This window comes from Osmia lignaria, chromosome 16 (assembly GCF_051020975.1).
Source record: "Osmia lignaria lignaria isolate PbOS001 chromosome 16, iyOsmLign1, whole genome shotgun sequence".
NCBI lineage: Eukaryota > Metazoa > Arthropoda > Insecta > Hymenoptera > Megachilidae > Osmia > Osmia lignaria.
Window position 1 is genome coordinate 5,435,129 of NC_135047.1, and position 27,672 is coordinate 5,462,800.

At 39.0% G+C, this 27,672-nt stretch overlaps 4 protein-coding genes across 9 annotated transcripts; 2 read left to right on the top strand and 2 right to left on the bottom strand.

Annotated features, from left to right (window-relative positions):
* Positions 1-4,454: 4,454 nt before the first annotated feature.
* On the top strand, positions 4,455-8,861 carry LOC117600960 (protein phosphatase methylesterase 1). 5 transcript variants are annotated; one of them, XM_034317085.2, is made up of 9 exons: positions 4,455-4,787; positions 4,867-5,112; positions 5,241-5,433; positions 5,495-5,604; positions 5,675-5,908; positions 5,975-6,040; positions 6,123-6,445; positions 6,524-6,656; positions 7,516-8,861. In XM_034317085.2, exons 2-9 carry the CDS (start codon positions 5,039-5,041, stop codon positions 7,550-7,552), a joined length of 1,170 nt encoding a protein of 389 aa, XP_034172976.1. In that variant the 5' UTR covers positions 4,455-4,787; positions 4,867-5,038; the 3' UTR covers positions 7,553-8,861. The 5 variants fall into 5 exon arrangements, with proteins under 5 accessions (XP_034172976.1, XP_034172974.1, XP_034172978.1 ...); XM_034317083.2 differs by having other exon boundaries at positions 4,458-4,787; positions 5,238-5,433; XM_034317087.2 differs by lacking the exon at positions 7,516-8,861 and adding an exon at positions 6,729-6,922 and having other exon boundaries at positions 4,459-4,787.
* Positions 7,062-10,727, bottom strand: LOC117600958 (kelch-like protein 5). The gene is made up of 9 exons (XM_034317080.2): positions 9,710-10,727; positions 9,399-9,560; positions 9,012-9,325; positions 8,763-8,858; positions 8,502-8,691; positions 8,053-8,440; positions 7,771-7,983; positions 7,531-7,702; positions 7,062-7,458 (listed from the first exon to the last, which is right to left on the bottom strand). Exons 1-9 carry the CDS (start codon positions 9,936-9,938, stop codon positions 7,378-7,380), a joined length of 1,845 nt encoding a protein of 614 aa, XP_034172971.1. The 5' UTR covers positions 9,939-10,727; the 3' UTR covers positions 7,062-7,377.
* Positions 10,728-10,923: 196 nt separating this feature from the next.
* Positions 10,924-14,514, bottom strand: LOC117600957 (mucolipin-3). Of its 2 annotated transcripts, XM_034317077.2 has the most exons (4): positions 14,366-14,514; positions 14,004-14,269; positions 13,415-13,703; positions 10,924-13,334 (listed from the first exon to the last, which is right to left on the bottom strand). In XM_034317077.2, exons 2-4 carry the CDS (start codon positions 14,135-14,137, stop codon positions 11,871-11,873), a joined length of 1,887 nt encoding a protein of 628 aa, XP_034172968.1. In that variant the 5' UTR covers positions 14,138-14,269; positions 14,366-14,514; the 3' UTR covers positions 10,924-11,870. The 2 variants fall into 2 exon arrangements, with proteins under 2 accessions (XP_034172968.1, XP_034172970.1); XM_034317079.2 differs by lacking the exon at positions 14,366-14,514 and having other exon boundaries at positions 14,004-14,359.
* Positions 14,515-15,332: 818 nt separating this feature from the next.
* Ktl (BTB/POZ domain-containing protein Ktl) lies at positions 15,333-21,606 on the top strand. The gene has a single exon (XM_034317094.2). It carries the CDS (start codon positions 16,119-16,121, stop codon positions 16,869-16,871), a length of 753 nt encoding a protein of 250 aa, XP_034172985.1. The 5' UTR covers positions 15,333-16,118; the 3' UTR covers positions 16,872-21,606.
* The last annotated feature ends 6,066 nt before the right edge of the window (positions 21,607-27,672 follow it).

Genomic DNA, 27,672 nt, shown 5'->3' on the forward strand with positions numbered 1-27,672 from the left:
CGCAATATTATTATAACTATATCGATTTTCTCCTGTGAAACGAAGCGTTCACTGATTCCCGAATTTGCTTTATGTCTGAGAAACGATCTCCTGGACTGTTCATACAGTTTCAACTTCACTCTCTCCATTCTCCAAAAGTTTCAACATAACTCACCGAAGAGGTAAACAGTTTTCAATTTACTGTCGTACAAGAAATACTAACATATCAATGAATCAAATTCAATTCAACAACAACCATAAATCCTTCCAAAATGGAAAGGTACCCCAGTTACCTATACAAGGATTAATCACAGAAGAAGATAATTAATCACTAATTAAATTATTTCAAATCAAGAAGAAGGGTGCATCGAAAATTTTCCATGTTGCACTTTTTGCTGCTCTTCTGCAGCCAAAGTATGGCAACGGTTAAATGTTGGAGTAAAATTCCCAGGAACAGTTGGAAAACGCGAGGATCGCGAAAAGGGGGACGCGCAAAGTGATTGCCAACGAAATGAACGAAACCTGCGGTGAAACCGGTGCCGTGCCATCGGCGATCCACGCCCCGCTGACTGGACTGTTTTTTATTGCCACCGCGCCCGAAAGATCGACCCGAGCTAGAGGACGATTCTCCGTCTTCCAGCCGGGGACACGTGGAACGAGCGACGGGAAAAGGAAGCGGCGTAGGAAAAAGCGGGCAACACGGGGCCAAGGGAGGATCGGAAAAGTCGAGTCCAGTACGCCTGCAGCTGTAAGCAGGGACAAAGTGGGTGGAGACACTGGCTACGAGTAAACGCTGGAGTCAGCGCAGCGGATTTTCTAAACGTATGGGGGGGTATATTTTCATGGAGAAGTTGACTGCTCTTTGTCCTCGATTTCATACGGTTTTTAAAATGTGGGTAACCGATGAATACATGATCGACTGAATCGTCTGAATTGTGATCAGGTTGAGAAATGTTAATTTGATGAAGAAAGGTATCGATTATAATCTGTTATATCTGATAATTGATAGAATGGATTATTCTTCAATTTTCCAGTTTCCTTTGTTTTATTCTAACAACTTTAATATCAGTACAATTTCCCTCGTATACACAACCGTGTTGTTCTTTACTCTGTGCAATCAATATTCCGCGGTATATTTAGAAATCATTTTCACTATGAATTCCACGATAGAACAAAAGGCATCGTATCAGAATTGCATTAAAATTTTCTCAACGAATAAGAGTATGTGACCAGTTTAAAAACACTTGTTCCTCTTGCTTCGATTTGCAATTTTCGGACAGACGAAAGCCACGAAAAAATGTTCCCAGAGTTTAAGAACCCGCTAGAAAGTGTACGAAATACGTTTAAACAGTTCGTAATGAAGTATTCAACAACGGGAACATCGAGGAAATCGCGTATTCATTTCACACGGAGGATCGAGTACCGCTAGCAAGAAAACAGCGAATCAGATCGATTCGACTTCGGGGATTTGTTCGTCGATCAGATCGCGGTATCGAGTGGGCGTACCGCACGAGGGTCAACCAGTCGAGATCTTGGTTTTGCCGTTTAACGAGGATCGGCCCTTCTGTAAATGAGACTCGATGACCTGGCAGAAATCGAGGAACGAGTCCGCCTTGGTTCTTGCATAGAGGAATGATATCGTAAGAAAACGAGCGGGCTAGCTATGCGAACGAAAGTGCAGTCGTAGCACTCGTTCTTTTCACGGGGGGGTGTCGTCGATGACTTTCTTTCCGTTGCGCAACCCCGAATAGAATGTTGCATCGAGATCAAATTTGCTTTCAATATTTCTGCTTAGGAATTGATGGAAATTAATCCTCTCACCTGATAGAACCGATAGTTCGTATTCTTAGTAGAATAAAAAGAAAATCAAAGGACACCGCTTCCTCTCCACCTTCGCCAGGCGTGATCGTCAAGATCGAAAAAGCTATTGCTAAGAGACGGGCTACTGGTATTCCTCTATCCGATCCCGTATTTCGAGAATCGTTTCGTAACCGAAGTCCGATGGTCTTTGCTCGGCAATGCCGCCGCGACGAACGCCGTCTGCATATCAAGACGTCCCCGGTAGCGCCGTGCCTTCTCTCTCCACGCGGCACGTACATCGTTCATTGTCAGTCTGTTACCTTTTTGTACTTATTTAATACCGTCCTCTGGCGTTTTCCACGTACAGTGAATGCGTAAATGGTCAGGGTGAACGTGGATCGCGCGAAATCGCGCGCGACTCCACGCTTTTAATTGCGTCCTCGTTCTCCGGCCTTTTTTTTTTTCGAAGAAAATCATTGTAATCTTACGACGATCCTGTTTTCCCTCCAAGTCCTGGTGACATTTTATCTAAGCGATCGTAGCTGGAAATAGAGGGAGAACCGTGAGAATCGAGCATACAATGTCCGTGAACTCTCTAATATCCGTAAGAGTGTAATTGTAAAACTGATCGGTAGTCTGGAACTTGAATTAGCGTGCGGAAAATAATACATGAATTATCGACTGAACGCTACACAACGATGATTACGATTACACAGCGGTGGTCGTCAGGCACGCCGACTCGGTTAACAGCCAAATAAGGGTGTCGAGAACTCGCATTGCCGGCTCTTTTATTATTCATATGCGAGAGAGTAAGGCGCGTGTAATGCTCGCCATGTCCGCGCACGAGACATTTCATTTGGACGCGTGCACGCGCGACCAAGGGAAATCGACGATCACGATACTACCCCTTTGCCAGGGGGGTGGATCGTGCGTCTGTTGTTTCACTAACAATTATAGAAACCTCTAATTCGTAAAGGTCCTTCACTGTTAAATTATGATTTTTAGAAGGGAAATACATTTTCCTACAAATATGTAAAATCATAATTTAATTTTACAAATAATATTTGATACCTGATTAAAATTTCAGTTGACAGAAAATTGCTTCATTTCTCATGAAGTTTGACTAATTTCAAGTATCAGTTCAATTATTGAAATATTCCATTTGGGTCGCATCTATCAGTCATATTTTGCTTTCAATTATTTGTGTACACATCTGTATGCACAAGTTTTGTTTAATATTTTACAGGGAAACATTGATTAATCTTCTCTGAAACATATTGTTGGAAAGATTGACAGGAGTCTGTTTAATTATTCAACTCTGAAGATTTTCAATATTATTGCTCATTATTTGATAACGAATTTGCAGTGCTCGATATTTGTTATCTTGTCAGATACAAAAAGGGAAGTGAATTTTACCTTTGTACCAGATCTCTAGTCTCGAAAATGCTTTGCTGCCTGCCTCGCTAAGATGGGTGTGACCACGGTCCGCGATCGTATCGCCCAGGTTTGTTTAAATAATCGAACGTTTCGGGAACGTGGCGCGTATCTTCGTGTCGGCATCTAGCCAGCCAATATGTATGATAATTTTGACATGCCTACACCTCATAATGGATCCTGAGTATGTACGAGTGCAGAGATACCAATACATTCGCAGGATTTAAGGGCAAAAATAAGATACTTAATAAATGATAGCAATTTCTGTCACTGCCATTTTAATAAACAATTAAATAGCTAATATCAAGTTTCTCGCTTAAAAATTTGAATATATCATATTCAAAGCTCTGTTGCATAGTACTTTTTAGAAACTTAGATCACGATAGATCATAATTGGCTAATTAATAGGGATTACATGATCTTCACTTTTGAAGCATACATTCGTAATTATAATGTTCTGCCTACTTAATTGGTACAATATGAACCTCGTGATTACAAAGTAATTGATTTAATAAGCTGAAAATATTATATAAACCTCATTTTGTCTAGGTTTCTTCATTTCATATCAGCGCGCATTTGAAATGCAACTGCTAGCGTCATCTGGTAATGAACTTCGGAACAAGCTCTACAAAAAAATGCATTTTTTGAGTAAATGAATGATCTTTGAGTCTTTTTCAGATCAGCAGAACATTGAGCGACCTCAATTTAGTATAAATAATAGCAACATAATTTATTAAAAACCTGAAACTCGATAATTCAGAAAACTGCAATCCATGGACTACAAAACGCTATAGCCATCTAACGGTAGACTGCCCCTCTGGCAACCTTAATTAAACAATTCATATAATCAATGTTCTGTGAAGGATAACTTTTTATTTTGAAAACTTAGGACGAATAATTTGATGTCAAATGAAAGATTATCTTTCGTTCTATTTTAGGAAACCCCGAGAAGCTTCATATATGGAAGATTTTAAATGCTAGAGGTGGGTGGGACTGGGGATGTTGGGGAGAGACCACAGCGTTACGAGACAGTTCGCGTAGTCAATGTTTTGAGCATGATAACTTTATATTTTCAAAATTTAGGACGAACAGGTTGATGTCATATGAAAGATTGTCCTTCGTTCTATCTTTGGAAACCCGGAGAAGCTGAAAACATGGAGGATTTTAAATGGTAGAAGTGGGAGAGCCTGGGGATGTTGGGGAGAGACCTGCGCTCCTTCCAAGCGATTTCATACCAGCCACGAACGGTACAAGCTTCATCAAAATTTGTTTATTTGAAACATTGTTACATTTAAACAAATTGTTACTGATCTTTCGTAAATAAGAAACATATCTAATATCAAAACTATTGGCACAGATTTCTGTATTGGTGGCAAAATATCAAAAAAGACATATAGAGGGTGTCTATACAACGGTATTCCTCAATACTGTGGTTCCAATTAAAAGTAGGTCATTTGATATTCGATATAGTTTTTTATCCAATATTACACTTATGTTTGAAATTTTAACGAAATAATTTGATGTTAAAAACGAAGATATACTCAGTAATATCGGCGTATGATAATATTATCAAGGTAAGCTACATCGGTAAGAGCGAAAGGACGCTGTAAGAGTAATAAATTTGACGAGGCGCTCCATGTCGAATGATTTCAGGTAGTAACAACGTAAAGCTGTCAGAGTGATTTTGGCATTCTACTGCATGTGGTTATAATAATAATAATAATAACAATATAGTTTGTGATGTGCTTATGAGATCAGTGAAAACAATTGTGATTGCAAGCAGTATTATTACAATATCAAAGAAAGAAGCTTGTTTCTACTAAACATGTCTTCCCTCCAAAAGTCGGTTTTAAAATCAAAATTACCACCATCAGGTGTAAACTATGGAGTCAGCACTAGGTTGGTCTGTTACAGATTATATATATGATTTTCAGATGAATGAAGTTTCACAATATTTTAGCTATTTATAAATCTGACTTAATAATAACTGTATTGCTAATATATATTTAACATAAATGTTAAAGTAGGGTTAGTAAATCCAAAGGCTTTCAACGTAAAAGAGATTACGATCCAGTCCAATGGTGTCCATACTTTGATGAATCCGAAGATGTGAAAATAGGGAATAATACATTTCATGTTTATACTAAGGGAACTGAAGGACCTACATTAGTATTACTACATGGAGGTGGATACAGTGCATTAACATGGGCAGAATTTACTGTAGGTATTGCTTTTCAGATGTATCAAATTGAGAATAACTTGCATGTTTCATATGTCTCAGAAATCAATCATGACTATGGTAGTCTGTAAAGTTATGGCAATTGATCTTAGAGGCCATGGAGATACATATACAACAAATGAAGAAGATTTGTCTGGAGATACTTTAGCAGAGTAAGCTATTGAAGAATTAGGTACACATTGTATGATACATGTATTCTGATCTTACTTATTTCATGAACAGGGATGTTGCAGCAGTTATACAAGCAACATTAGAGAACACTCCTGTAATTCTAGTGGGTCATAGTATGGGTGGTGCAGTAGCTGTTAGGGCTGCACCTTTAATTACCAATCTCTCTGGATTAGGTGTTATTGATGTGGTTGAAGGAACAGCAATGGATGCATTAGCATCTATGCAAAGTTTTCTCAGATCTCGTCCATCCAGTTTTAGTTCTATTTCACAGGCAATTGAGTGGTGGTTAGTATTTCTTTTATTATGTACACCAAGGATATCGTATCATCTTTCTAATCGTCGACATTTTAGCGTGCGAAGTGGCCAGATCCGCAACGTACAATCAGCTAAGGTGTCAGTTCCTGGACAAATCAAAAAGTTCGTACACGAATATGTGCATCGTGCTGCTCATATATCACTCTTTTATTATTTTAATATACCGTCTTCTATTTTACTGTAGCATCGAAACCAACAAATTAGCTACTCATGACATTGATTCTCTGTCGCAATCATCGTACGAATGTGATTGCGAGCCTACGATTCCGCGTGAAGATATCATTCAAGAAGAAGAACCTGTTAATATGCCACCACCGCTTCCACCTACCACTGCAACTGCTACTAGAAAGTATGTTTGGAGGATAGATCTGTCTAAAACTGAACAGTATTGGTTTGGGTGGTTTAAGGGTTTATCAACAGCATTCTTGAATGTACCAGTTCCTAAGGTACTATTATTAGCCGGTGTAGATCGGTTAGATCGAGAACTTACCGTTGGTCAGATGCAAGGTGAAACTAATATCATATATATGTTAAAACTAACTATAAATGTCAAGAAAATGTATAAAAATTATATTTTTCTATTAGGTAAGTTTCAGATGCAAGTATTACCAGCATGCGGGCACGCAGTACACGAAGACGTTCCAGATAAAGTAGCAGAGGCAATTGCTACTTTTATGGTTAGACATAAATTTGCGGAACCAGCATCAGACTTTCCAAGGTAAATTTAAAGTTATAAATATTATAAAAATATATATATATTAACTTGCTGTTTTTTGGGGGTATATTACAGAACTTTCCCTGCATGTTAGGTTCGTATAAAAGGAGATGAGCAATTTTATTAACAATACAATTATAAAAAAATTGATGAATTAGATAAAATGAGCATTTTATTTATTTAAAAAAGATATATTCACAAAATATATAGGGATACATATGTAAATAAAAACATTATTTCGACAAGAAAAATAAACTTGTTCTTACATACATCAATTTTTTTTATCACCTCCATGCACACACAATGCTATATCTGTGTAGTGTATATTTATAATGACATATTGCCATCTGTACAAAAATATTAATAAAAAGTGTAATAAAAAAGATTCTATTAAAAAATTCTTATACTCTATATTCTCTTCGAATTTATAATACTTCAGTGTGTTCATACAAAAAATGGAGATATAAATATATACAAATTCACGACAATACACGAAAATGTATCAATTTATAATACAGACATTACTGTGTCTATATTAAAACGAGTGAAGTTTATAAACAGATGAAAATAATGTTCCTTCCATAATATCGCGATACATATCGATAAATGTAGCGATATTGAAATGTGTATTTCCTAATACCGTATTTTTTTATTTAAGACACTAAATTAAAATATTTGATTTTAGTTTTGACACTCTACGTTTGAGCATGTGCGCATCGCACCATTAATTGTCAAACCCGAAATCGGTTAAATTTTTTATAACGACACAAGGACATCCTGCTCGACCAGCTTTCAAAGGAGCGACCTTAAAATATATTACCTTGGTATTTATTTATATACTAAAACTAAATAATATTTTCAGGACACTCGTTCTTACCGGTTCCCATTCGTTAAGGTGAGGATCGTATGCTTCGACTAGCGTGAGGTACTGCTGGCCATCATAGCCACCCACTGCCATCAGTCTATCACCCAGTACACAAACCCCAACAACATCTCTTGGAGCACTCATTGGTGCAACCATTGTCCATGTATCTGTTTTGGGGTCGTACCTAAGAATTTTCAAACATAAAAAAACATTAATTTAAATATTGTAACATGTATGTTTTCGAACATATACCTTTCAACACAATCGAATCGGCTGGCATTGGGATTAGTAGAAGGTGCATCATGTCCACCCAGTGCATAAAGGCATCCATTTACGACACCTACACCTACTCCGCCTCTCCGTTTTGACATAGGCGCACATGGAGTCCATTTATTAGTGTGTGGATCATAACACTCCACTGTATTCAAACATGAACTTATATCCCTTCCACCTACAGCATATAATCTAGAAATACGCGGATATGATATACATCATCGGATGATTGAATTGTTCACAGCTTATCTGAAAACTCACTTATCATTTAATACAGCAACACCAACTGTAGACCTTTGTATGGACATAGGAGAAACTGAGCTCCACTGACGCGTAGCTGGATCCCACCTTTCCACTGTATCAAGAAAACTCCAACCATCGTGACCACCAACAGCATATAGAGGTCCACCTAACACAGCTACACCCAACCCATGTCGATGCACATTCATAGGAGATAATGTGCTCCAATTGAAAGTTGTAAAATCGAAACATTCTACAGTATTTAACGTTTTTAATCCATCTCTCCCACCAGCAACTATCAATTTCTTATCAACAATAGCAGCACCAAACTGAAGTCTCCTACCGCTCATACTGGCTATTGGTTTCCAAACATTATCTCTTAGAGAGAATGCATCTATAGAAGTAGCACCTAACAAAAGAATATTCAGATCACTAAATATTCACTTTACTGTCCATTACAGCTCATTTACCCTTATTGGCATCCATCCCTCCAACAGCTAACATATGACCCACAGTGGCTTTCCTGGGCTTTGTACGTTCCGACTGGAGTAATGGCCTACGTTCGGGTAGAAGGTGATACTTTAATGCTTCCATTACTAATTCCTGTGCCATTCTTTGATCTCTGAACATTTCATTGCTTTCAATATTATCCGCTATAAACTGTACGAACTCAATGAACTCAATTCAAATAATTTGAAATTTTCAGAAATATACGAAAGTATATAGCTCACCGCGGGCGATAATAAAGGTAATTTTACAAGACTTAATAGTTTGCTTGCATCTTTTCGCCTATTTTCTGGATCATGCTCCAGCCAAGTCATAAGTGCCTGTAGTTAATAGGAATGGTAATAGTTCTTCTATCACTTCAAGCCTTGAGTTTAATAATTATTGAACAGACATAATTATTGAACTTGAGGATTAAATTTATCTAGACAATTCTTTGTATAATTGTTCAGTGTTAAAATAATGTAACTTCTTACATGAAAAATAGTCTCTTCTGAAGGTACATTAAGATCTTCAGACTCTAATAATTTGGCAACTTCACTAGCAGAGAGTAGTAAAAATTCTTGATTTTTTGTAACTTCCATAAAATGTTTTGTAGTATATGCATGAGCATGATCTAACAAATCTGTACAACCCTGTGTGTCGGCAAACATTCTTATCCCTAAACAATTGCTTGGATGGAGTTGTTTCCTAAGAAATTGGCAACAAGCCTTAACAACTGGATTCAATTGTAGCAACCGTGCTGTTGCTAAAAGAGTTTCTACACTATCCTCTCTTAACTCTATGCAACCTAAGTTTAAAAAGATTTTATCAGCTATTGTTTTCACATTGCCTGTGGCTTTGAGTCTTTGCTTAGACTATACCTGTATAACAATAACAGACCAAAGCCCACAATGCATCCCCATCTACCTCTTTTAATTCAACTTCATTCTGTGCAGATTCCCTTAAAGAACTAGTAAACATTGCAGCAAAATATTCTGAACCTGCACTAAGTACTAGACGATGTGCTGGAAAACGTCTGCTTCCTGATCCAGTAACAAAAGAATAAAAATATTTTTTACAGCATTTAAATAATCATAAGTTCCATTTCACCTGATTGTAAACTCTGACAATTTATTATCAAATCGTAAACGGTAAGTTCGAAACAAAGGAACTTATCGACGACACTACTTACCAGCAATTAATATGACATCTGTCAATTGTTGCTTATGAAGATACTTCTCCATAACTCTAAGACTATTTTCTGCATGCTTTGACACACGAAAATTTTCATCTTGCGAAGCAGTAATGCTTGAAACCATCCTTGAAATACTATGTTCATTACCAGACGCTTCTTTGTTCGCGAACAAAAATTCCTGTTCGCCTTTGTTCATTCCTGTTACGGTATGGTTTACTCTCGACATTTTCGCGCAATCAAATCTTTGACAATTATTCTCGTGATAATACTATCTTTTATTTCTTCAAGGCACTTTACTTTGTGAAAGCAATTTATTTTCACACGAACGATCCGTCTGTAGTGCACTGAAGCTTAACGGCGACGGAGTGTTGACGCCGTGCTTTACCTTGACAGTTCGAGATGTGTAAAACTGGATGTAAACAGTGAATCGCGCTTAGGTACGGTCAGTGACCATCTCTCTTCGTTTCTTGGGTCAGTGCACTCTGCTAACTATTTAGATTCATTATGAACCGAATATAAACATAGGTACTAATGTTATGTTTCATTACAGCAAACGGCATACTTGTGTTTAAAATTGCAACAAACAGTGCAACTCATCCAACTTATAAAAAACTCCGATTCCGATCCTTGCCTTTCTTTGTTAAAATCATGGAACTATATATAGCTACAATTCTTTTCGTATGAAACAATGCAAAAAGGTATGTCAATTCCGAATTAGAACACTTTTATACATTTCTGAATTTACTATTAATATCAAGGGATTTATAGTTCACATTTAATTTACGCAAATGGAATGAAGCCTAAAAGTTAGGTTACGTCATTTCACTCTTTTGTTTCGTATAGCATCGAACAAAGCTTCTTTAGAGAAAACGATGTTACAGGGAAAATAGAAATTCTCAAAATCCTAATTTTAACGATACTAATATTATAAATAATAAATAATATAATTTTTTGCACTTCTACGTCTTTATTTTCCTCGGGACATATGCTCGATGCTGTACATGTGCTGTATATAGCATTTGAAAGTGCATATTTTATAAATATGACTCATTTAAGAGTTGTAAAAAATGCAAGTAATAATAATAAATGACTAATGTTACTTAAGGGGAGTTTAAAATGGAAAGATACGGAACATTTGTTGAAGAAATTACAAGTTTATTGTACTCCACTGTAAATATATTACAAATATATTTCTTTGGATGACACATTGATTTCACTGTGTTCGTTTCTATTAATTAAAACATGTTAGATAATTGCATATAGTTTATCACGTACAATTCATATTCATTAAAATGACAAGATACATAAAATTGCTTATATGCCGCAAAGAGGTAAAGTTACAAATGTTATGACTCGCATTAAGTATCTAGTCATCTAACAATTAGTCTTGTAATTCACTACTTCACGTTTAATGACACTTTTAATAGAAATATATTTTCTTCTATTCCTCACATTTCAAAATTAATTTCGTCCACGGTTGTATGGAAAATAAGACTTAATATTTATACAAGTTCGTGTACATACAAAACTGTGCACGATGACTTTCCTTAATGACTTTGGCATTACAGTTTTGTTTATACATGTAATTGTTCCTTAATAAGAAGATATATGATTTTTACATACACTTTGCATCATTAAATGTTTTTGGCAGAAAGATTAACTTTCTACAATTATCGTGCGTTAATACTTTATAAATTATACTGTGTATGAACGACATTATTGCCGTTATTATTATGTACAACTGAGGCTTCCCTTAATGAAAGAAAAGGGTAGAGACAAAAATGTCTTCTCATTTGCCTTATTTGTACATATATTTTATTTGTGGGAGCGGAGGTTCTATGTTAGACTCTCCTTGGCTCTCCCAATCGTGAAGCCTAAGTTGCACTCGAATGTACACCCGCACACTTTCTGCAGAAATATTTTTAGCAAAAATATTCCGCAGTACGCAAACGGAAGTGAACGGAATTATCTATCGTTAGTAACATACATATATAAAATATAAAAATGGCAGCCAACCGCAGTATTCAAAACAAACAAAAAATATAATCGTAACAATTTCATTAAAAAAATACTTTATATGACAAAATTGTCATTATAATACCCAATATCTGCCGTGGAACCATATGATCTATCTAATACATTATTGTCGATTAATGGACTATATACAGATTGCCCCCCCGCACGCTTGTTCCGGCTTCGTTGAGATTTCTGTGTTTGAATCTGTGAATGACCCGTAAAAGGGTCTTTTCCGACAACAAAATAATCGATCTATCAGCTCGGATAAATCGCTTTTCTCACAATCATCTCTATAGAGACCGCTGGATGCTTCGTCTGTACAAGCAGCTATAAAAGTTTGCAAATCATTTTTCGGGAAACCGTCGCGATAATAAACCTTAATTGTGTCGTAAGCGTCCATTATCACAGAAATGAATAAACTTAAAACCACGTATATGTACAATGAAATGAAGGTGTATAAATAGATCCTAGAATACCACCATAGTATTGGCGATTTGAAAGACATTATAGTAAATGTGGCGAACATATCATCGCCGTTTATCAAAGCAAACAGACATTCAGAAGTCGTGGCGAGCGATCTGAACTTCATGTGATACGGGCCCAATATCAGCCAGCCGCAAAACGTAAAACCAGCGTAAATAAGAATCGCGCATATTAAATATCGTGCTACTTTCGGTGCGGCTGTTTTTAACGTTAAAATAACAACGTTATACGTTTTGAAGAAGCCGAGATATCGCAATACGCCGAACCAAACGAGTAAATTTCCAGTGCCAAGGAATATGCTACACACGTTCCAATGATCGCTACCAAACTGTTTCCGTTCAATTTGTTCTTTTACCGCCGAGCCAATGATAATTAACAGATCGTTCACGATAATCATTACATACCATAGATTCAGAAATTCTAATCTGCCCTCAAAACTCAACGATGTACCGTAAGTTTTCTTGAAGAAATTCATAGTTTCGAATTTAAGTAATTGCGCTCTGTATATGGCTCTTGAACACAAAGCAAGAGATACAGTGCAAATTAAAATTACGAGCAGATTCAGTAAAGTTCTTAGAATTGATTCAATGTGATTATGCACGATGTAACGCGTATCACCTTTACATTGTAATCTCGTTGGTTCAGCGTCTAATGAAAGCAACATCTGCCCGTCGAAATCACGATTGTCGAAAGTAATTTTTATATCAAATTGGTAACAGTCTGGTGGTGCCATTGGTCCGGCAGCTTTTAAGTTAATTGTTTTCAAGGCAAATTTTAAATGAGCTTTGACAAGAGCCGAGAAATTTACAACGATATTTTGGTCGAACAACAAACGCTTTGATGTACTAAATTGCTGGTAAAACTGATGAGTTATATTTATGCAAGTTTTCACGATTTCTTTGTCAAAAACGTAACTTTCATTGAAACCAAATATAACACCTTCCTTATATTGGTACAAGCATAAGACAACTGAACTTCTTGAATTATCTTCCTCAGTGTATGAATATGATCCAATAGCATTACTAAGATTATAGTACCCATTTAAAGCATAATCAATTGTGTTGAAGAAATCATCTTTCTTATAAATTGCCAAGGGACCTGTTGCTGGTGGATAAGTTGGTACCTGAGGATAAAAATTATTACATCTTTATATTGTCATACATATATTAATATGTGGTTTATACAATAAATAATATATGTTACCTCCTGAATAGCATCCCAACCTCTGAGAAACAGGTGTGAAAAAGCTATTCTATTATCCCAAGCATAATTCACATGCATGTAATTGTTATGAGCAAATAAGCACAACTGTACAGTGACTAACAGAATTTTGATAACTTGTACAGTAAATTTATATGGAAATCTACGCTTTGCTCGCCATTTTTCAATTGGATTCATGAAGAAGAATTTCAATTTTCTACGCATTTTTTCCTCAACAAACAGTGTCATATTGCACGCTGATGGATCATCATTTAGAGTTGATTGATGATGACTATAAAACAAAAAGATTTCAAGTTTGAATATTACTGGTATATATACACAATATACTACCTAAGAATTATTTAATCATCTGATATTTGCAAGAGAATGATATAGAGTTGAATAATGAATCTCGAAGATACAACACTAACAATGAATGCAATACTTTATTGTGAATGATACACCAGTTAACAAAGAAAACTAGCATACTAATGCTTGTTACTGATTAAAGTAACAAGACAATAGAAGTAGGCCATAAAACTAATAATATCATCAAAATTCAATCAAGAATGATTGCGATAAACTTGCGAACCTTGGACTTATATTTTCGTTGAGCAGTCCATTCTCGCCACCCAGCTCGTCGTCGCTGTCAGGTCCATTACTCCACGAATGGTTCCTGAGAATATTACCTCTGGATTCTTCCCTTCTTTTCTGTGATTCCGACATTTTGTACGAATCGTACTATCAAGAAACAATGAAACGAACTGAAAATTGATGATCGAAGATATTCTATCCCGCGGAACTGTCGTTCCAGTTTCCGACGGACGATGGGACTCCCAGTTGTTCACATGCGTTGATCTGCTTAGCAACACAAGAAAGATTATCGAATGACATCAGTCTGTAACGCGTGATCGTGTTTTGTTCCGTGATAGAAAAATTATGTTTGCAACGTACTGGATTGTAATACGCAACGAAGGGCGATCGCAATGACTTTACGTTGTTAGCAACAGCCATCGCACGCCATCCAATTCACGTATCTAGCTCTACTGATCGGCGCGCTCCTTTGGCCGTTCTTTGAAACCAGATGATCACGTGATGGGGATAAATGGAAGGGAGGGCGCTAATTGTCAGTTGATCGTAGTGTCATGGCAAATGTTTGACGTCAAGTTTTGTGATAAACATTTTACAAGTGTGTGATTGATATCCTGTATAAAACCGAGGGTCACATGAAAGCGACAAATAAACGTGGAACGGTCGAGTACTTAAGATTGGTAAATCTATTGATAATTTCGTACAATCGTGGTAAAACATCGAATCCTTATGCGCATTACCATACAGTCTAGCGTTCCGTATCATTCCATGATTCATGTAGATAATCAAACATTTATTGCTCATTTATAATCATTGACATTTATTATTAGATACATTTAAATAGCGATGTGATAAGCATTGATACAATAAACATGTATTTACAACTGGTATTTCAGTTTGCTTGAGGCGGAAGCTGAGAGTACAATTTCCCGCGCATTCGATAGCAAGCGTTGTAAACAAAATGGCGGCGCGGCGGTTTGAAGCTTCGCGGGCAGGAATGAAGTAATCAGTTACGAAAGGATAGTGAAACTTCAACGATGCAGTTGCACAAGAAAATAATTGGACAGTGTTCAAAGGTAAGCAAATAAGAATATTTTTCACTGTTACGAAACTAGAGACGCAATATTCATTGAGTGAAATTTGAAAGCAGTGAAGCATAGCCACAAAGTGAGATCAGCAGATGGAATTCGATCTAATCAATCTGGATCGAAAAAGGGAATGCAGTTGGCGATAGCAGATGGATGAATCGCCTACACTGATGCAGTGACAACGAAATGGTGAGTCTCAGATAAAATACCTGTATACTACCGTAGTTTGGTTTAATACGTAAAAAGGAGAAATTATGATTCGCTTGAAAGTGGAATTTGGAGGTTAGAGGTTAGGATGCGTGTAGGAAATTTTTATGAAGATTACAGTATATAAAAGCTCCTAGTTTCCGTGTATTCTACATAGTTTCATACATGTAGAAAACGCAATTTTCTCTGTACATTATTTTATCTGACCGTCACTGATGACAAGGGGGTGGGTGCGCGCGTTTCTACGTTTGAGGATCGGCGCGCGTTCTCGTTGCACCTTCTGCGCCCGCGTATCGGGGCTTTGCAACACAGACGAACGGTGTGTCCTGCCGCGCGCGCCAAGTGCCTAGGAGAGGAAGCGCAGCGACGGAGCCGAGCTAAGCTCGGCCTTCCTCGACCGACCGTAGGCGCAGTCTCTCATCGTCAGTCTTTCTCGTCCCCAGCCCCGTGAGAGCACGCTTTCGGGGTCAGATCTATCTTACGAGTGTGTCCACCTCGACGCCAACCCTCAGCTGTCCCGGTCACCGACCTGACGGCCAGTCGGTTCTCGCTTTTAACGCGATATCCCTCACGTAACTGTGTTCAGTGTCTCGAAGTGTTTGGTCTGCGGTGTGCAGTCAATCAGTATCGTAGCACAGACCGGAGTAAACAGAGCAGCATCAGTGTGCTCTTTCTCCCTTTTTCCCTCTCGTCCATTGTCCTCACGTTGGTACAAATAATCGTCAATCAACAGCCCGGTTATTTTTCTCGACTTACATCCCACGTTGATTAGAGTCGCATCGTGCGGCTACACGAGAGTTTGAACGAAAACTGCAGGAAGCATGGTGGATCAACAGCAGTCGGATCAGCAACAGGAAGCTGTGCCAAGCGTGGTGGAGTTGAACGTGGGCGGTGTATTTTACACAACTGCTTTAACCACCCTCACCCGGGAGAGCGATTCTCATCTGGCCGCATTGTTTTCGGGAAAAACGCCGGTCGAGAAGGATGCGAAGGGAAAGTATTTCCTGGACCGCGACGGTGTACTGTTCCGTTACGTGCTCGATTTCCTGCGCAATCAGGCACTCGTTCTGCCCGAAGGTTTCCGGGAGAAGGAACGGTTGAAACAGGAGGCGAATTTTTACGGTCTCCCCGGATTGGAACGTGCCATTATGGAGAACGGCAAGTCTTCCGGTTCCTTGACCTCGCCGGGAAAGAGAGCAGCCGGTCACATAACCGTCGGTTATCGCGGAAGCTTCGCGTTCGGCCGCGAAGGCCTGCCGGATGTCAAGTTCCGGAAACTATCGAGGATCCTCGTATGCGGTCGCGTTACTCTCTGCAGGGACGTGTTCGGAGAAACCTTGAACGAAAGCCGCGATCCGGATCACGGTGCTTCCGATCGTTACACATCCAGATTTTTCTTGAAGCACAGCTCGATCGAGCAAGCTTTCGATATGCTTCAAGAGCAAGGATTTAAGCTGGCCGGTAGTTGCGGCTCCGGCACAGCTGGCAGCAATTCGGAACAGCTGAAGCCCGGAATGGATTCCGAGGAGAATCGTTGGAATCATTACAACGAGTTTGTCTTTGTTCGCGATTAAATAGCATTCCTTCTTCCTCCTTGGTTTCGAATTAGCTAAACGAGCCGGTCGCTGGGAATAGTCGGTGTCATTTTATTCGATCGGCTCGACGAGATTCAATTCCAACAACCAAATGGAATTTCGGGATTATTTCGTCCGTCGAACGACAGACACGGGACAGCAATTCGCTATTCGAAGACTTTCCTTCTCGAACTGATCGTAACCGGTAGGGTAAAAAGTAGCGATGAATCTTTTTCGTCGAACATTGTGCATGTACTATTCAAACTCATCGAGCTAATAAAATGACGATGACACGTATTCCTCTATCAAGATATTCTTTGCTCGTTTCTTCCATCCGAACGGACCCGAAAGGATCGTTAACGAAAGGGACGTGACGTTGTATTTGGATGAAGTCAGATCGCAAACGAGGAGTCTTTGTTGAAATTAGCAGACTCCCCTCGAACACGTGCACTTTAACGCGGCGTTGAACAACGATCGAAGCACTTTCGTCGATGAAACAAAGACGAGTTCATCTTGCTTGATTCTGCGGTAATTGGCGGTGTTAAGAAGACCGAGAGACAACGGAAAGTTTGAAGAAGACGAAGCAAACGATACTGGATCGTCGCGACTTGAAGAGTTTGCTTTAATCTTCGACCAGTGTGAAGATTGTATTTCATCTGTAAAACGGAAATTTTAATGGTAACGTCTCGAAGAATATGAAGAAGATGTTGGATGATATGAAAAATCAACGTTTGATCGTCAAATTTAGAGGAAGTTTCAACGAAAGATCCTCGTTTTCTTATTCCTATTCAAATCTATTCATCACGCATCTACGTTCTTCCTGTTTAACCGTTCGCTTGCTGAATATCGTATCATTCCAATTCGAATCGGGATAATTTCTCCGCGAAAATATGATCCAAACTTGGGCATCGAGAATCAAAGACTCGTTAGAAATACTGTCTACATTATTCGGAAGGATCTTCATAAAAAGGATACAAAATAAAATGCAGGATCTTTGCAATTTTTTCACTCGTAGCCGTAAATACGCAGGAAAGAAGAATACCATTAGAGGAGGAAATTTTAACCAGACCAAGTAGCGTAAAGCAATCGAGACGATTCATCGTTTGAACCAATGGTCATTTTCGAACAAAAAACAAAACGAAACAAAAAAAAAAAAAAAAAAAAAACGGGTATAAAAGACGATCGAAGGATTTAGAATGAGAGAATTAATCAGGCTGTCTACCTGAAGTTTCTCTTCCGATAACGTAATTCATCTCTATCAATGCTATCGTAACGAGCAGCTGTAAGGAAGGAAGGAAGGACAGATTCAGGATTCAGCTTCAAACAACGCTGGCCGACTGTTCGAGGCTGAACTTGATATTGAACAGTTTGATTGTGTGCCACTGAAAACGAGCCTCCTGTGTGTACGTATCGTGTAACCAGTAGCTTGTGTGGACATACAAGCCAACACGGTGTTAAACACATGTCGAGCGATCCGAGTAACGCGTACGTCGAACGCCTCTGATAAGGCTTTCTTGATTTAGAGACTGTTCTTTATTTCCTAATCAATATACCTATAGAGAAGGATTTTAATTTTGGGCGAAAATATCGCGTTTGGTAGAAATAATTGAATTTAATAGGTCGTTGAAGGTTTCGCGCGTTTGAGCGCGTGTAGGTACATTCTCCTTAGTTGCTGATTGAAAATTAAATCGGTGTATAACGAAATTCTCGAATTAAGCGATGTTGAGAAGGTTTATCAGATAGAAAAGGAATAAAACGGAAGCGTCGACGATGCGACGGGAGGAATCGGATTTTTAGAAAGCGACTTCTAGTTACAATTAGACGACTAAAGGGTTCGAATCGTCGTTTATCGCTAAACGATTATCGTGTTGTTAAGATTCCATTGTCTCGATTTCAAAAGGTGCGGCCAAGATATAGATTTCCTATTAAGTAGAAACATATCGAATGATTGAACGTTTAAGTGCTTCAAGTTCCGACGATAAAGATAATTGCAGATAAATAGCGTTGTACAATAAGCGAGGTCGGCGAGCAACAGATAGGAAGACTTACCGAATTGTAGAGATGGTAGGTTCTTGTGAACTTTTCTGAAATGCTGGCAATTTTTCAAGATAAACGGGACGATGTCAAGACTAAACGCACGGTTCCTTTCGAGAAACTTCAAACATCCATATTCGAACGAAACCTTTGTATGAATTTTATTCGACCCGAGGAAACCTCTTGGCCTGTTTCTTTTTTTTTCTACTTTAAACTTAGCTCGCACGCTTCACCTGATAAAGTTTCCGCGTGACTGTTTTTCTCAGCTGCGAAACAACCTTATCTGTGTCTTACGCGATCGTAAACTCCTTTTTTTCCGGCACACTAGCTTTTATTAGACAGAATTATTTATCAGCTTGCCTGGTGTCCTTTTTTTTCTTCATTCGAACACCCCAGAATCGACTTGCAAAATATTTGGAGCGTTTCGAATCAAACGGAAAGAATAAAAGGCGGGGATCGATAGGATCGATGCGGCAAGATATTGAAAATCCTGTTGAATTTTTCAATTTCAACGAGATTCCATTTTCCACGCCATTCCTCAGTAGATTGCAGATAGCTCCGGTTTCCTTCCCCTTTTTTTTTTTTTGAAATTTTTCACGGTATTTCCGCTGCCTGGACGTGCATGCATAAAACAAGGGGACGGAAGCGACTGGTATAATCCGATCGGTTCAAGGCGAGATCTTCTCGTCCGGAACAGTGAAATTCGGTAAGAGCAAAGCCGACCTTTAGTGCTCTGACGATCGTACGGTTCATCGATAACATGCCCGACGCGTCAAAGGGGCGAAAGGTACGGACGATCTAGGCGGGAATCGTTCGAATTCGCTGACAGAGGTATCGCCTCGTTGTATCGGCTATGGTCATTCTCGTTAATTCGCGTATACAGAATACAGGCTATGGATGTTTCCGAGATCGATCCGGGTACGTCGAAGGTTACTTAGGTGTCTCGGGAATCGTTTCCTTAAGACGACCTCTCGGAATCGCGAATTCGTGCCTCGCGACGGGGATGTTTGCTTAAACGACATAGCTCCAGGTGCACCGATAAATCCGACAATGAATATTATTTCATCAAACATTAGTTTTCCTAAGGTTCTAGTTGCGCAAAGTATTAGATTTGCAATTTTAGATAAACATTGCTGTAGATTATCCACTTTGATGTTCAATTTACCCAAACGATCCTTCGGTTCCATTCGATGCAAATTGTCAGGAATAGAGATCAATATATCGCGCGATTAGCACGGTGAACAGAGTTCGACAATGCTCGAAGCGGAATTCAAACAGGTTGATGGGCAAGCTACTTGCCACGAAATTCCCTGAATCATGCAAATCCACTTGGCCACATTCCTAAGCTCGGTGTACCTGGCGTCTCGGGTCGGATCAGGCTCGAAAGGATCTTCGGTTCCTTCAGTGGCCCCGATATTGTCGGCTACTCCGGATATCTCGCACGAACGCAGCCCAATTCCAGAAGTCGTTGCGATCGGGAACGAACGATCTAGGATATCGAGGCGCGATTCTCGGATCGATCAGAGGTTCATGATAATCCGCCACGCAGCGAAGAGCGGTCCTAATTCGTAGATTAGAAACGGTGCATCGCCTTTTCCATTCGCCGTAAAAGGAAACGAGTTTCGAACGAGCGTATTTAGTTATCCGAAGAAGGAACAACGCTGTAACCCTTTTAGGAAGGATTTGTTAAAAATCATCCTTCGTTACTTTATCGTTATTGGTAATTCGTAAAATTAGTTCCCGAAGCAAGAGGCGATGATAAATCATTATCACTCTAGCAAGTAAAAGGGGTGTTACTTTGAGCCTAAAAGGGTTAAACTACGTTACGAGCGTTTCTCTCGTCGCGTGTTCGAGCCACTCTTTTCCTTCTTTGACGAAATGGAATTCAGCGAGTAGAAAAGCGAGAAGTTGCGTGCACCCTCGGCGAACAAACGCGTTAAAACGCCAACCCTTCCGTCGGGCATGCTGCCAAGATTTTATTCCGAACCCTTCAACCGTGACCGAAGCGAATCGCTTTTCCCGTAGATTTTCCTCCCGTGAAATCTACCGAGTAAACTTCGTGCTGAGAATCTATTTGGGAAGCTATCAAATCGGAAACCTATTTGTTACCTCACCTCGTATATTTCTACGCCGGTGAGTCAGAAGATCGAGAATCTGAAAATTGAACAACGAGACTCGTACACTTTCATCAGCTGGATTATTGTTCGTTGATCTTCCATTTTCGTTTTGTTCGGCAACGTTTGCGTGAAATGAATTGAAATAACGACAAAAAATCGAGAGCCTCGTTGTTTGTTCTCTGCTTTCGCGTTTGCTCGACGCACGTGCAGGCGACTTTCTCAAAAGTGTTAGGTAGCGTGTAAGGTAAGATGCTACATCGTGAAGATACTGAATCATTGTACATGTATATACATAAATCGAAAGAGGAAAAATAAAAGGATGATACGACGTGCGGCTGGAATTATTTTTCCTTGGGGTTTGTCCTCCTTTCACCCTTCTTTTTTTGTTACCGGTAGAGGATTGAATGTAAGCCGGATCGTAAAATGGGTTAGATGATAAAGTAGTGTAGGTGCTCCATGCGTTGGGAAGTGATTTTGAGGGGGATGATACGAATACTTATTCGCATTTTTCATCATAGTATTATTTTAATTAAAAGATAATTAACCTCCAGATTCAATTAATCGAATTCTTTATTACAGCGGAAACGTTATATGAAAATATAAAATTGTTATTTTATCAAACATAATTTCTCCTTGGTAGTTTAAATATCAATGTTTTAATTTTTAAATCTTGTTTCCACAAATCCAATGGTATAAAAATACTATTTTATATATCAGATATTCAGTATTTATTTTTCAATATTGGGTTTGTAAATTGAGGACAATTTATTTTTGTTTTAATCCACGTTCATAACTCAAAAAGTGACACATGAAATCTTTGTCAATTATCACCATTGAGCAGCCCTGATATATCTCTTCATTGCAATAATATTTACACCGATAAAACGGTGAACGAAAAACCCAAAAATTATCTTTGAATTAAATGCAAAATATTTATAAATCGTTACACAATCATCGAATGTTCAATATCGCTTTATTATAAATTTATTAACAATGAGTTAGCGTTATTCGTTTCTACTTTTCCAAGAGTCTATGCATTTTCTATCGCGAATAGACAGTCGAAGGCGATGATTTGTCTCGTAGCCAGTGGATATGACAGGGTGGTAATGATGATACGTATTCCCGTGGGTCGCGGGGGTGAAATATTTCCCCCGGAGGAGAAGTTTCCCCTTGAAAGAGGAGATTGCACGTTAACGAACGTCAGCCGAAGATGTCGGATGTAAACTCGATTGGCCGCTTGAATGAAACGCGTCAGCCACGGATAGATTTTCTGAAACCGTTGCTTCGAATTACGGGAAGCAATCTGTTGCTTAGTCTCCATTCATCTGTCGACCGTGCCAAGAGGGAAATAAATATTATCGACGTAAATGGCGCGGAAGCTAGGATCCTTAACAACGATCATTAACAGTGCATTGTATCCGCCGAGGTATATTTCCGTTTTGCCATCGAAACGTATCGCTTCTCTGTTAAACAAAAGGTGTCCTCTTTTGTATACGCGTTCGTTGAACCAGATAATAGGATGATGCTTCTTCGAGAGGTACCCTTCATAATACAATTCGTTTAAACGTTTCATCAAACGACATTAAAGTTTTGCAACGATAGGGGTATACGATCATATCTTCCACGTGTTAACTGAAAATTTTGTACAAAAGGCGCAGAAACGGCTGATTTTAACCAATTCCATCAGCGATTCATAGTCACGATCCCCATCAACCATCCACCTATCAGATTTATGACCGTAATATCCCCGAGACTTGTTTCCAGCAAGATTTTACGCTGATACAACAGACCGACTGAATTAGCAAGTCAGAAAGGTGTAATATAAAAGGAGCATAAATTTCTATAACAGAAATGAAAAACAGAAGGGAAATTGATTTTGTCGACTGGTCGATTCGAGTTTCTCCCTTTAAGTTTTCATAAGTGATATTTATCGTATCGAGTGGTCCGTAAATATTTGATTAACCCTTAATTGGGTATGATCTTATCGACGATTCGCTGCACATTCGTTTCCGCAATTACGCAAATCGTCGAATGCAACCACCCCCCGTGGGTGCGTCCCCCTATAGTGGAAGTGGAATATTCAGAATTCCATTTCTCCTGGCATCCCACGATTCATTACCTCGAATTTCCTTGGTCGACTCGATATTATCCCTTGGCATCTTCAATGCCATCCCCGCTGTTTCTCCAGCTGCGTTCATCGATCGAATTGGATAATTATAACGGCGCGGTTACCGGTTGCGGTTCCAGCGACGATTACACGAGCGAGAATTTCTATGGGGTGGATACAGTTCCACGTCAAACACCTACGGTTTCCTTGTAATCGCCTCGACGACCATTGTCCCTCGGACAAGCGTACCTGCGTCGAGTACACAGCTTTCGAATCAGTCAATCAACCGGTATCCACTGTTAATTACTCCCTTGTTAGAGGGTGGAATACACCCTGGTAAATAATTTTGTATACTTGATTGTATGCTTCATTTAGCGATGCTCTTTGTTGTAGAGGATCGAGGATCTGTCTTCTCTCATCGACATAATCCTTGTAGTAAATTCATGGTGATAGAGTATTTTCAGATAAAGCTTTATTTTAAAGGGTTAAATGGTTTGAAAATTGATTTCTAGAGATAGGGGTAGATTCTATGAAATTTAGAATTCTGTTTTGATTTGCTTCTAAATAAAAAGAATTTATCAGTGAGAATTTATAGGCAAGGTAGAGATTGAATTAGAAAACTGAGAGATGGAAAAAATATCACCCCTCAGACTCTTCAAAAGAAATTGAAATTGATCATGACTTAGAAAGGCGCGACGCGTTCCATGAATAAAGAAAATTTAATAAACGCAAGCCATTTCCTTGTTTCTCAATTAACCATCTTGTGCAATCAGCGTATCAGTCTCCTCGAATAATATCACGGACAAATTGACTCTTCAGCTGCGAGTGGCTGACGGTAAATTACTCTCGTGATAATTACTCTCACTCTGGCTCGACTCTCGAGGCTTCGTTAACGAGTGCAACTAAAAAAATTAGCGCCCTGCGGTTATGACGCGGTGGCGGTTAGCTTTTCCAAGGTGATAAATTGCTTTTTGTTTGAAAGTCGCGCGAAGGCGAAGGTTTTCTTTGAAATAAACGAAGGGCGCGGTGAATCGAGCGTATGAATGTAAAAGGGAACGTCGAACAGTGGTTGACGCGTATTGTCGCCAAGGTAATTGTATTTCGGTTTGCTGGATCCGTCTGGTTCGATGGTTCGAATCAGACTGAATGTTCGTTCGGTTTGATCAATAAAAGTAACGCGCAGGCGTCCTCGACGGCTGGTACACGAAAGCTTCCTAGTCCTTGCCCCTCTATCTGTGTCTGATCAGGAGCGGATGGATGATAAAAGATAGGGTGAATCACGAAGGATGATGTTCGCCAACGACATTCCTAGCGAAATGGTAAAAGAAGACCGTGCGAACTATCGTGGATCTTTGGACGCGTCTAGATAAGAAATGTTGTTCGATTTTACGGACACACACGACAAATAGTTCTTCTTCTTTTTTCCCTTTTGTTTCTTCGTGTATTTTTCTCTCGACCAGGCCATCTTACACTAAGAAACGATTTGTTTTGTCACGATCAAACATTCATCTTCTTCTTTACGAAGGCGTTCAATGTCTCAGTCCAGTCAGCCACTGTTGTGATACGTCTTTCCGACTTTTCATTCATTTCCGTAATGGGAATTCAATTTTCTCGGTTTCCTCGTTAACCCCGCGAAAGGGTTATCGCGTTTTTTGTTTTCCACCAGCGAGGATACCGTTCCGTGATTGCCAGACATTTCCATTTTCCTTAACGGCTCGTAAGAATTCTTTTTATTGCTTCCGACGTACCGGCGAGAATTCACGGAAAAATTATTCGACCGTCCTTAACGTCGGCTAGAGAGCTTCTAAAAGTTACTTTATCATTCTAAATACTTTCTTCTATTTCCCTCCCTTCTGGGCGAAATTCATCGCTCGCGTTTCATGAAATTTGTAACAGTAACTGTTAGCCAACGGTGGAGAACTTTCCAACGTTTCGTCACGAGGGATGCGATAAATTTCGTTCCGGTTTAATGGTATTTAGAGCATCAAATCCAGCCGCAAGATAGCAATTTTCCTTCTCGTCCGTCCTTCCAGCCGATTTCAATTTTACCGCGCCCTATTTTCTCTTCCTCTGACTCGTGTAAATATTTCATTCACCGTGCAGTTGGATAGAGAAATCATTAAAACTGTATCTCCATGAGAACGTGTCATTTTCAAACACCCCATATTCTTACCATACGAACTTAAAGGAGATAGTAAAACTTTCTTGAATTTAAAAAAAAAAATGAACTTACCAGCATAATTTGTAAAGTTTTGATAAACTTTGAATGACAAATTATCGAATCTTTTAATTACGTTTAACAGCCTTCTACAAATTAATTAATTTCCAAGGCGATGTCGAAGGCGCCAAGTTACACGTTAATGGAATTTGTATTAAGGATGCGAAGAGAAGAGTAGAAGCGCGTCGTGGACAATGGATGTAATTTATTTTATAGCGGTTACATAACGTTTTATAGCGGTTGCAGATAGGATCGGTTGGGAAAGGTTGTATCGCGATAGGGGTAATGTCGACACAACAGTGACGTCGCTAACACAATGGATCAACAAAACGTGCGATCCATCTCACGTTCGTTTCGAATAAACATATTTTGGACGACGCGTTTGAAAGCGTGCGGCCCTTCAAACACGATCGAGTGTGCGGCTCAATCTCCTGTTATTTACCCTTTCCCGGTGTGTTGACTTTTTCCGTGACCCCCGCGCTCCGGTGAACCGCGATTGAAAGCAGCCTTTTCGATCGTGCACCGAGCTCCACGGAATTTTCTGACCTGGAAAAAGCGTCGTCTTCCTGGATATCCAAGTTTTATTAAAAATTCTAACTCCCCGGTACACGAAATCGCGATGTCTACGAAATAGTTCGAACCGAGGAAAGCTTCCGCCTTCGTAAAAATGGAAACTGCGAGTTTGCGGGAGAAGAAAAACTATTAGAGGGATTTACAAGAACCTTCTTTTTCCTCCTTGGTTATTTTTACTCCAAGCTGTAGATTGAAGAGCGTTTTTGTTTCTTCTCTCTTTCGGTTGAATTTCGCGGAGGGTTGTTTGTTCGTCCGTGAAACATTTTTCTTTTATTCTTGGGAAAATTTTGCAACAGCAAAAATTTCGAAGTTAGTGCGGTTTATACACTATCAAGTTGTAAGTTTGCGAACTGTGTCCCGAATTTTGCATCGAATTAAAGGAAGCTCATCGAATCAGCTCGATCAGGGAAATTAAGTGTTCGGTTCACCCCTCGAAATTCGTGATATAGTTTCACGTAAATGGTGATGGTTCTCTTGAATGAATCATAAAGATACGTTTTATTGGCACCACTGTTAGTCGTGGAATTAATTTATGTAGAAACGTTTTCGGTGTAGTCAAAGATCGAAGTAAGTACACTTGAGAAACGAGCGAACTGTACGACCATGATTGATCCATTTCAAAGTTTAATCTCGTTTGAACATACTTCGACCTTTCTGTTCAAATTCTGAACCGTTTTTCATCCAATCGTGCATAAAATGGATCTTTAAGTTATATTTATACGATAGCCACGTCCTTCGCATTCTTCCTTTTAACCTTTTCAAAGGGATACCGTAAACGTAAACTTTAATTAAAACAATATTCTTCCGCTGTTTCTTGATAAATACATTTAATCTCATTCGATCGTGTTTTTTCCTGCTTTTCGTGATAACGTTTAACGAGTTCAACGATAAGGAATTCTATGAAGATAAAAGAAATTCTGTTCGTCGAAGACTTCTTTGTATTTCTTACCTTTATCTGGACTAATTAATTTAATCAAGGTACAGGCGAATCCAACAAAGAAAGAAATTTGAAGTAATTTAAAAAGTGTTCCACGAGATGAATACCTGATCGTAGTTTCTATACGATTCCGTTGAAATCGTATTTTTTTTTTTTTTTTCGCAGGAATTATTTTCCTTGCTTTCCAATATCCACAAGGAGATTAATTTAAAAAAGGATTACGCGAGGAAAATAAATTTTTAATCTTCCTAGGCTTGATCGTTTTAGCGCGCTAAACTCGCCATAGCTTCTCGGAAACGCGAATTCCTTGCATAAAACATTTTCTTCCTTTTCCATAGCATCTTACCGTGCCTTTAGGGTAATAAATAGAGAAGCGCTCCAGCAAAACCGACTCGGAACACATCTTTAACTCTCTTGAAATCTCTTAGTGCTATGCTGAACACGCGATATCATCCAAAAATATATGTTTCTCGCTTGAAATAATATTCTTTAAAGTTTTCAATCGAACAGATATAACTTTCGTGTAAAATTAACACTTTGATAATTCATGGTTAACATTAGAAGAACACGTCGTTCCAACGTTGTTTCATATAATTAATGATCATCGCATGCTATGTAGGGAGATAAAGTGGCAACCTTTTCGTTAGGATTTTACGTTATAACTGATTACAGTTCAATGATGCACACGATTAGCTCGAACCATGCAGCGCCCGTTTAATTATTCGAACGTCAGTTAACGCGATACGAGCCGGCAACGAGATTCTCCGGTGTAGCTATATTTTGCCGACGACAATCAAGAAAATTAATTCATTCGC

What these genes read in the sequence shown, in the direction of transcription:
- LOC117600960 (XM_034317083.2), top strand. Translation starts at nt 5,039, where the DNA reads ATGTCTTCCCTCCAAAAGTCGGTTTTAAAATCAAAATTACCACCATCA. An exon ending in TCTGGAGATACTTTAGCAGA is followed by an intron (nt 5,605 to 5,674) that starts GTAAGCTATTGA and finishes TTTCATGAACAG; the next exon opens with GGATGTTGCAGCAGTTATAC. An exon ending in TCACAGGCAATTGAGTGGTG is followed by an intron (nt 5,909 to 5,974) that starts GTTAGTATTTCT and finishes TCGACATTTTAG; the next exon opens with CGTGCGAAGTGGCCAGATCC.
- LOC117600958 (XM_034317080.2), bottom strand. Translation starts at nt 9,938, where the DNA reads ATGTCGAGAGTAAACCATACCGTAACAGGAATGAACAAAGGCGAACAG. An exon ending in GGTCTGTTATTGTTATACAG is followed by an intron (nt 9,326 to 9,398) that starts GTATAGTCTAAG and finishes TTTTAAACTTAG; the next exon opens with GTTGCATAGAGTTAAGAGAG. An exon ending in CGATTCGATTGTGTTGAAAG is followed by an intron (nt 7,703 to 7,770) that starts GTATATGTTCGA and finishes GAAAATTCTTAG; the next exon opens with GTACGACCCCAAAACAGATA.
- LOC117600957 (XM_034317077.2), bottom strand. Translation starts at nt 14,137, where the DNA reads ATGTCGGAATCACAGAAAAGAAGGGAAGAATCCAGAGGTAATATTCTC. An exon ending in AACGAAAATATAAGTCCAAG is followed by an intron (nt 13,704 to 14,003) that starts GTTCGCAAGTTT and finishes TTTGTTTTATAG; the next exon opens with TCATCATCAATCAACTCTAA. An exon ending in GTTGGGATGCTATTCAGGAG is followed by an intron (nt 13,335 to 13,414) that starts GTAACATATATT and finishes TTTTATCCTCAG; the next exon opens with GTACCAACTTATCCACCAGC.
- Ktl (XM_034317094.2), top strand. Translation starts at nt 16,119, where the DNA reads ATGGTGGATCAACAGCAGTCGGATCAGCAACAGGAAGCTGTGCCAAGC.